Genomic DNA, 9,404 nt, shown 5'->3' with positions numbered 1-9,404 from the left:
TTTTTTTTTTTTTTTTTTTTCTCCGTGACGTTAGGTATATTTACATAGAGCTGCTCTACAATAGCGAACATAACAATATTACAGAACGGTTCTGAGACGAGAATAAAATACACAAATAAGTACAGCAGAAACGTTCAACACCATGACAGAACATCATTGAGCCATATTCCCTTCAGTCTCTTTTCTCTGTTTCCTCTCTTTTGTACAAAATATTCACTCACGAGCTCACGGAATTAAAAAATAAAAATACTGGATCAGTTTAACTTATGAAATAAAATACTAAAAAAAAAAAAATTCAAGTACTTCTTGTGTTTGTTTTCTGAGGAGGACAAAACAAAAATTGAGGAAGAAGAAAGGAAGAGAAAACAACCCCCCCAAACATCTTTCTTTTATTTAGTTGCATTTTAGAAAAGACTCGTGTCCCAAAACGCTTGCTGTGTTTGCCTATAATGCTAAACATTCATCCGCACATTCAAAGTCAGAAACATTTCAACCCCCAAAAACAGCCTCCTTTTTTTTTTTTTTTTTTTTTTTTCCACCCTCGATTCTCATTGACTGGACTTTGCCAACTTTATTGCTGTTCTTTATCGGTTTTTTCTTTATTCATTTTCTTCATTTTCATTCGCCTGTTCTGAAACCAGATTTTGACTTGGCGTTCAGTGAGATTAAGGACTCTGGCTACTTCGTACCTCCGGTCCCGTGTAAGGTACATATTGAATAAAAACTCTTTTTCCAGTTCCAGGGTCTGATACTTTGTGTAAGGACATCTTTTCTTCCTCGTGGAGCGCGCATGAATCCAATTTGCGACGGGATTGTCTGAGAAAGAAGATATTTTTTTTTTTTTTTGAAAAAGAAATCAATGTATACAGCTGCCTTTCTTCCCTCCCCCCTCCACGTCCTAGCGTGTCCATAGAAAGAAACCTGTTTAATTAGCAGATCTTACCTAAATATTTTAAGTGACCTTCAGAAGAGTTTAATCTGTTTATTTTGGAGGGGTCATTTCCTTTTCTTTTGCTGCTGTTCTCACATAAAAGTTTCAGTAAATAAAACTGTAGCAATGGGTTTAAAATAATAATTATCCACATGACTGCTACTAGCAGTAATCTAAGAACATAGTCATAAAAAGTCAAAATTCCCACCATTTCATAGGCCCATAAACTCTTTTTACAACCTCAGCTCTCCAACACTTTCCCTCGAAGCTCTCACAGACCTGGAAAGTCCAGTTTATTTTTGTAATATCTTAAGATGACACTCGAGGTGCCCCCCTGGCTCCCAGAAATAGCTTTTTCCTAGCCTTTAGGACCTCGCACAGCCCCACTCGGCTGGGCAGAGAGAGTGGTGCTCGCCTCCTTCGCTCTTTCCCCGTTTTAGGGAGCTCCCTGGCAGCCAAAAGCCAGGCATTCGCCCCCTGATTCCTCGCCTGATTTTTATCACGAGGGTGCCTGGCACCGGCCCGCGTGTAATAAATAGAGGTGTGAGATAGGCAGCGAGATACAGAGCCACAAAGGTGCTCCCAGCTGCTGCCACCCAGCTCAACACTCGAAAACCGCCTTTCGAGCCCAAAGTTAGGCCAGGAGGTGCAGCCTGCACATGGTGCACCCCGGGCCCCCCCTGCTAGCCCCACGGCTGGGGCTGAGCCCAGCTCCAGCAGGGGTTTTGCAGCACTTTTGGGGCAGAGCCGGGTCCCCGCTTGCAGGCTGGAGGTGCGGGTGGTGCTGGTGGTTACCTGACCCCGCTGCTGCCCCCCCCTCCCCGTGTTCAAGGTTTCGTGGTGCTTGTTTTTTTTCCCTCCCTCTCTCACTTGGGCTGCAGAAGATGTTTCTTCAAGTGTATGGTCCAATGTCCTGCGCTCGCTGCCTTTTGCCCCCAGCTGCCTGCGCGCACTCAGCTCTTGCCTTCCCCATCCTAATTTTCCTCCTCGCTCTTTCTCCCCCCGGCCCCCCCGCCCAGGGTACCCACCTTTTCCTTTATTCCCACGTGCTGGGATATTTTAGGAACAATTGCACGGGTGCAGCTCCTCTTGATTTTTCAAACAGATAAAGAGACACCTCTGCATTTATTCAGAGAGCCTCTTTTCCCCTCCCAAACCCCCACAGCAACACGTTCACTTCCAGCCAGCAGCTCGTCCTCCTTTGAAAGTGGAAATATTTGAAAGCAAAGAGGCTTCTCCCCCTGCCTAGCCCCCTCGCACACACACTCCCTGCCTTTCCTTTCCTTCCTTCCTTCCTTTTTTTTTTTTTTTTTAATTCCCCCCAGTGGAAGGTGATGAATATTTGATCAAAGCAGCCAACAGCCCCCCTGCAAAAACAGCCTAAACAGCCCAAAACAAAGTACAGATATTCGCTCTCAGGCTCTGCTAGGCGGACTCTCTCAAACCCCCAGATCTTCCTGCATATCTGGAGTTTTAGGGTCGGGCTCTCTAAGGTAATTTCATTTTATTGAGTACGGTCCTGGAAGCTGTAATGCCTCCCCGGTTGTAAACAAGAATGACTTCGACTTACTAGGGTCTAATTCGTGCTTTTCTTCTTTGTGTTTGCTGGAAGCGATGGCTTCGGACTCCGGGGAAGGAATTGTCTGCGCTGCTCTGTCTCTCAGCTCCCCGGGAGCCGCGTACATGTAGTCCGGGTAGCCGCGGCCGTCCGCGGGGCCGCATTCTGCCCTCCGCCCGGGGAAGGCGTCGGGTTTGAGGCCGTAGGGGCGGCCGCCGGGTGCGAAGGCCGGGAAGGAGACGGCCCCGGCGAGGGGCTCCAGCCAAGTCCGCATGTACCTGGGCTCGGCCCCCACGGGCGCCTGGGGGGCGTACGGGTGGTAGCCCACGGACGACTGGGAGTGCACGGGAGCCCAGGAGGTTGTAAAAACGGCCGGCTTGGGGGCGAAACTGCAGGAAGGAAAGTCGGCACAGTCCGGGACTAATCCTGAAGGTCTGGCAGCAGCCGGGTGGGAGGCAGTGGTGGGGAACCTGGAGGCCAAGAGCTCTTCGTTTTCATGGCTTATCAAGGAGTCTACATAGTAGTTGCTTATGGGGCCAGAAGCCGACATGGTTCCCCCTCTTTTACATTCATAAGATTATTGTATGAACTGTATGTGTACTTTTTATCTTCTCATAGAACAATCAGGGCAGGTAATTATTTTTTCAGCCTTTCCCAGTTTGCCATTGGCTGCCCGCCCTCACGTGATTGTATTTACCCAAAAATATAGCGTGGATCAATCCGCAGGTCTTTTTTTAATAGCGCCTATGCGACCTGGCTTTTGCTAAAAGCTCTGGAAATAACGCGGAGCGGGGGAGGCGGGAGGCGGCTCCGCGGGGGCCGGGGGCTGCCCTGCCCGAGCCGGGCACGGCGACCCCAGGGCTGAGGAAGGTGGAAGGTAACCGGGGAAGGTAGCGCAGGAACTATTTCTTGACGTAATTTGTCTCTGTCCTTCGATTCTGCAGCTCCCAGGCTAGGCTGGCTACGTGAAAATTGAATATCTCGGGTGGCGAGGGGAACGGGGCGAAGTGGGCTTAGAGTTGGGCTCCCCACAGCACTTCTCCAAAGAACCGTGGGGGGAGAGGCTTCTAGGCACAAACGGAGCTTTTGTCATCTTTTTTTTTTTTTTTTTTTTTTTTTTTTTCAGCGATGTCTAAACCGTCAGCCTGCCTAACAGCTGAGAAATCTGGGGGGCACAGGCACATCCATTCCTGCTTTGCAAACTAAGTGTCTTCCGGAGGAAAACCAAAATGTGTAGATGTGAGGAGCACCTTTGAAAAGAGGAAGGGAAAATAATAACACCACCACCACTTAAAAAAAAAAAAAAAAAAAAAAAAAAAAAGGAAAGAGCTTTTGCAGTGAAAGGCTGCATTATTCGGCAAGTAGTCGTGGATGTTTTTATGTCCTTCAATAAAATTTTTACGAGGATCATTTGATTGTTCATAAATGTGTCGTTCATTAAATAAAACTGTAAGACTGACTTTCAGCTATAAGGCGTAGCTGAGGATGGGAACGCTTTTGCGTATTAGGAGCGAGCAACAATGTGTGGTTGGCACATGATTGTTCTGGTTTTGTTTGTTTTTTGTGTTTTTTTTTTTTAAACGCGTGGAAACTTTTCTTTTTGCACCAAATCGATTGAAGAAGTTGGGAGCGTTAAAAAATCCGTGATACCCTGCCTGCATTTTGAGAGAATAACCTTTCCTTTGTAAGGGAAGACAGGTAGGTAAATAGCTCACGCCCATTGGAGTCTGAAAGAATGGAGTTAGGCGATTTCTCTGGAAAGAAAGAAAGAAAAAAGATACCTAACCAAAAATAACCTCTCATTATTATTTTTTTTTTCAAGAAACCAAACAAGAAAATAATAATCTGGATTGTCTAGGCTCTCCAGGGCTATTCATCACCTCGGGTTTTATAGGGCTGGGGTGACATGGTGGGGAGAGAGGGAAATGGTCAAAATTTGCAAGAACAAGAAAAAGTGTGGGCTCAGAAAGCGGTGGTGTTTCCTCCTAGGGAGAGACAGGCAGGCAGGAAGGCACAGGGGGTGGGCAGTGTGTCTCCAGTGATGCAGCGTTCACAAGTGACACACGCTCTGTACAGTCTGTGCAGGTCCCATGAACACACATGACAGAATTGTATTCTTTTTTTTTTTTTTTTTTTCTCAGCAACTTGCATGGGAAATTCGAGCATTAGGAGAAAAGGGATTAAAGCAGATCCGGGCACAAACAGGCGAGAAGGCGTGATGCTGCGAGGAGAGCCCCCAGACCCTCCAAAGTTGCCTCAGCTGAGCCAAGATAAAATCCTGCACCTTAATTTGAGTAAAAAGCTGCAGCAGGCTGCCCTTGCAGCTGCTAGAAATAAGATTTCCCTCTCGGAAAACAGGGAAGGCTTTAAAAGAAAAATGTGAGGGGGGTGGTGGGGGATGTTTGTGAAGGGATTCAAGGTTTTCCAAATTCGAAGGGAAGAGACATCAACTCGGTCACCCACAGAATTTATTCCTCGTTCCGTTTTAAGTCCCCTGCTTTATGTGAGCCCTTAAAGGGAAATATTCCTGCAGGAGCAGAATGTCTTCTTTGGCCTTTATCGAGACCAATTTATCTGTCAATCACAACTCTCCAATGACGGTTATTTTTATGTTCACGAGAAAAAATATATATATATATGGTCATCATTCTTTTATCTATTCCCATTTTTAAAATACTTACTGTGCAAGGTTGCTAATATACTGGGAGGTGACATGTGCAGGGGAAAAAGCAGCTTGGCTTTTCTACTTTGGTGGAATATTCTAAAGAAAAACCTTACAAAAGAAGGGTTGTCTGCAGACGTATATGCAGAAGGGGAGAGAGAGAAAGAAAAAACAGGCAAAGGGAGAAGGAGAGAGAGAGAAAGACGCTGAACATGCAGAGGGAGAGAAGCACCGAAAAGCAGAGGCAGTGGGGACGTTTTCCAAAGGAAAAAAATGTCAGAATATACCACAGACGAACCACAAAACGAGCAGAAATTACCCAAGCAACAGAGTTATAATGAGGAGCAGCAGTTTTTGTAACCTTAATGCAAGCAGACAAGGTCACTAAATTAGTCGTGGATGGTGCATTTTGGTGTTACACAAAGGCAAACATAATATCTTGCAAAGATTTCTTTTATTTATACGGAAACCTCCAGCACATAGAATTGTTCACTCCCCATATTGTTGTGGGATCTACAAAAAAAAAAAAATCATAGCGCTTGTAATACAAACCCCTTCCATTCAGAGCCTGCTCGTCTCTGAGAATTAAGCAGTACAAAGCAGAGATGGAGACACTTCACCTTAAAGCAAACTAAAGACACGGCTCAAGACAACGTTTTCTCCCCGGTTAGCTGCAGAATCCCAAAACACGATGTGAACCCACATGAAATATTCTCCTTTCACGCTTATCTCGACATGAAACCATCCCCATGGATGAATGCAAAGTTACGTGAATAAAGTCCACTCAGAGTGCAGGGCAAAGAAAGCAAGATCCTGAGATATTCTTCTTTTAAGTAGTAGTGGCTCCAAGCAAACATCCACACAGGAATTAAAACACGCCTTGCTATTGAATTCAGCAGCTACAAGGTTATCTCGCATCTTTTATGCACGCTCCAGCTAGACTCTTATGCCTCCACAAAAGCTCCGATACTTGTTTAATGGGAGATTACCTCTTCTGAAATGATGGTGAACTATCAGATCCCTTCCAGGCAGACTAATATCTTTTCCTCTCACCTCCCCTTTTGAATCTGCAGGGGGAAGAAACTTAATTGCATTGAGAAAAACTAACACTAGCAGTCCACAAGCTGTAAGAGCATTTTATTTTGTTTGGTTTTATTCCTGGTGGAGGGAGAAAAAAAATCGCTTCGCAAATTAGGACGTTACAGAAAATCAAGCCTTTGTCTGAGCACTGTCCTGGCCCGTTGACTTCTGACACCTTTCGGAGCTAAATGCTTCTTCCCATGTTCGCCCTGCTCTCTGCAAGTGCTGTGTGTGCTCAGCCCGAGCTGCATCCCTTCCCTTCCCTGGGCTCTCCGCTTGCTTCGAAATCTTTTAGTTTCGCTTTGAGAAATTCTCCCCTGATTGGAAGGAACGGAGACAAAAATAATCCTAATAAAATAAAAAGACAGAAGAGGGAGGGGAAAAAAAAAAAAAAAAGAAAAAAAAAAAAAGAAACACTACTGGAGAGCCTGCTCACTGAAGTGACACTGCTTTCTTTGATTTTTACATTTAAAAAAAATTTTTTTTTTTTTTGAAAACTGATGGTAGTGAAAAGGCAGCAACTGGGGGTAGGGTGGGGGGCATCCGTGCTGCAACTGCAGGCCTGAGAGCAGGCAGTAGCCGCCGCCTTCCTGCAGAGAGGGGCTGCGGCTCCTGCACCCGCCCGGGGCACCCCGAGGCCGGGACCGGAGCCGCCCGCGGGGGCAGCCCGGAGGCTCCACCGGGGGGCCCGGGGACGAGCAGGCACCGCGCCCCCCTTGACAGGCAGACAAACGGAGCCTCCTCGCACACACACACACGGGGAGGGGAAAAGGAGGGGAGAGAGGAAAAAAAAAAAAAAAAAAAAGAACAAGCGCATTCCCCCGCTTTCCCTTGGTTCAATTAACACTGTCAAGTTCGGATTAAAAAAGAAATCGGCGTTTTCTCGCCGCTCCTTCCCCCCCGGCCCCGCTGCACACCTCCAGCCGTGCCGGAGCAGGGAAGGGAGGTGCTGGTTCATATCTCTCCATAAGCGAAACGAAAGTCAGCCTGCAGCCAGCGCCAACTTCCAGCCAGCAGCACGCCCCTGCGCCTGCATCCCCAGCCCCAGCCCAGGATAAAGTTCCCTTCTTTCCTCCGCTTTGTCCTTCCCCATTCCCTTCCTCTTTAGCCTGCTCAAGTTCTTTCTGTCTTTTGTTCCTTTTCTTCACCCCTCCTTTTATTTTATTATTAAAAAAAAAAAAAAAAAAGAGAGAGAGGGAAGAAACTGTACACAATAGATTGCACGAATGTAAAGCAGACTCTCTGAAGAGGCTGCAAAATATTTCTTGATCCCCCAGATGCCTCTATTTATTCCAGGATTGTCTGTTAAAGTAAATAAATATGGAGAAAGATTAATTTCAGGCCAGATACCATCCATGGTTCTTGCAGCAGCGCGATTGCAGGCTATAGGCTTTGCCTTTCCCCTACTAAATTCTTTGGCTGCTCAAAAATCATATTTAATCAGGGTTTCTTACAAGTTATCATACGGGGAAAGCTCCCCAGGACAACAACTGACCAGTGGAACTTGCACGCACAGCGCCCTGTATCAACCTAACTTCAAACCTAACCCAATATGGGAGTCATAGCTAAGGCAAATAAAATCAATGTTCAGTTAAAAGGACACTGCAGGAGTTTTTTACCTGCTTAAGTGCTTTTTCCCCCCCTTCTGTTTGTTGCGAAGAATTCCTGTCTCTCCAGTGTTGGAGGTACGGGTAATAGACAATAAATTCCGAGGTGCAATTAAAGCTCAGAACAATTTCTTTAAGTGTGTTATGGTGTCCTTTTCCAAAATTTCAGGTCTCCACCAGACGAATCCTACTGCAGATGTTCGCAAACAGCAGCTTGTCTGCAGCAGCCGGGGAGGGCACGAAACGAAGCCCCACGCCACGCTGAGGCATACCAGGTTAGCTCGGTTTTGGGTGTGATATGAAATGCAGGTCAAGAGAAGGGGAAAAAAAATTTCCCAGAGAAGTAAATTAAAAGAAGAGCAAGAAAACAAGCCTGAACCCAGAGAGGCGAACTGTATACTGCCTGAAGAAACATATTTCTATACTTCTCCCTTTACATTTATTATGTTTCTGTCAGACACCCTGTAATTAGCATAGATAACTATAGTTGCAAGCTCCAAGTTGTGTCTGCAAATTCTATTGTTTGGCTGCTACAGTTGCACACCAGCAAGCTTGAAAGCGAGCACAAGGTGTTAGGAAGAGTCTGGTGCCCTCAAATAAGACAATAACCCCACAAAATGCATGGGGGGGCGGGAGGGAGGCGGAGGGGCGAAGGGTGCTGCTTTAGGCGATGGATTCCAGCCCAAGCTGCACCGCAATATCTCTGGCCTGGTGCAAACGTCTCCTCCAGGAGATCAGCCCAGTGCTAAACCTGCCTGCATCTGCCACAGATATGGCTTAAAATACAGAATATTGAGGCGATGCCCCGTTCCTGCCCTCATCCACCCCTCCTTTCCAAGCAGCTCCATGCACAGCTCCTCTGCGGAACCCGCTGCCTCTGCAAGGACTTGGTGGACACCCCGACACCCAAAGGGAACGACCCGGTGCGGGGACATTTACTGCCACACGCGGCTCCCCCCCTGGCAGCCCCAGTCCTTTTGCAGCCCCAGAGCGGGCACATCTCGCAGGGAGGTGCTGAGCCATCAGCAGACTTGCTCCAAGTCCAGCGGAGCAAATATCTGCATAAACCAGGATTGCTTGTTTGTTTTCTTTCTTTTTTTGGAGGGGAAGGAGGGGGGGGGACCAAACCAGAATATAGCCCACTTCTTCCCCTGCTGCAAAACGGGAGAGTTTATCAACGCAACCCCATCTTCCCACAGCCTCCTACTCAACTTCTCCGACCCATTGCTTTGGCTAGGAGGTATTTTGCAAAACCACCCAAAGTCATTCCTAGCAGCAAAGGATAAAGTTCATACATAGGCAATGCGCTCACACACACGCACACACACGAGCAAAAGCCTCCAGGTTTTAAAATTACACCTGCTGGGAGAGGAGCATTATACAAAGAGACGCAAGAAAAATTATGCAATCCAGCGTATCGTAATATCTCTAATATTTTACTCTGATAACAGCATCAGAAAGTGCATGAACATTAGCAACAAAGCAAACAATATTACGTGAAGAAAGATGAAGGCGAACAGCATGGTGTCTTTTTGACTACCCATGTTTTTACATAAAAAACAGGCA

The 9,404-nt window shown here is 46.7% G+C and overlaps 1 protein-coding gene across 1 annotated transcript; it reads right to left on the bottom strand.

Moving 5' to 3' along the window:
* Positions 1-3,107, bottom strand: HOXC9 (homeobox C9). The gene is made up of 2 exons (XM_084500039.1): positions 2,502-3,107; positions 1-816 (listed from the first exon to the last, which is right to left on the bottom strand). Exons 1-2 carry the CDS (start codon positions 3,037-3,039, stop codon positions 572-574), a joined length of 783 nt encoding a protein of 260 aa, XP_084356165.1. The 5' UTR covers positions 3,040-3,107; the 3' UTR covers positions 1-571.
* Between the last annotated feature and the right edge of the window lie 6,297 nt (positions 3,108-9,404).

This window comes from Aythya ferina (assembly GCF_964211825.1).
Source record: "Aythya ferina genome assembly, chromosome: 28".
NCBI lineage: Eukaryota > Metazoa > Chordata > Aves > Anseriformes > Anatidae > Aythya > Aythya ferina.
Note: the sequence above shows the minus strand (reverse complement) of the source record. Positions and strands in the feature narration are given on the sequence as shown.

What these genes read in the sequence shown, in the direction of transcription:
- HOXC9 (XM_084500039.1), bottom strand. Translation starts at nt 3,039, where the DNA reads ATGTCGGCTTCTGGCCCCATAAGCAACTACTATGTAGACTCCTTGATA. An exon ending in AAAGCACGAATTAGACCCTA is followed by an intron (nt 817 to 2,501) that starts GTAAGTCGAAGT and finishes CTTCTTTCTCAG; the next exon opens with ACAATCCCGTCGCAAATTGG.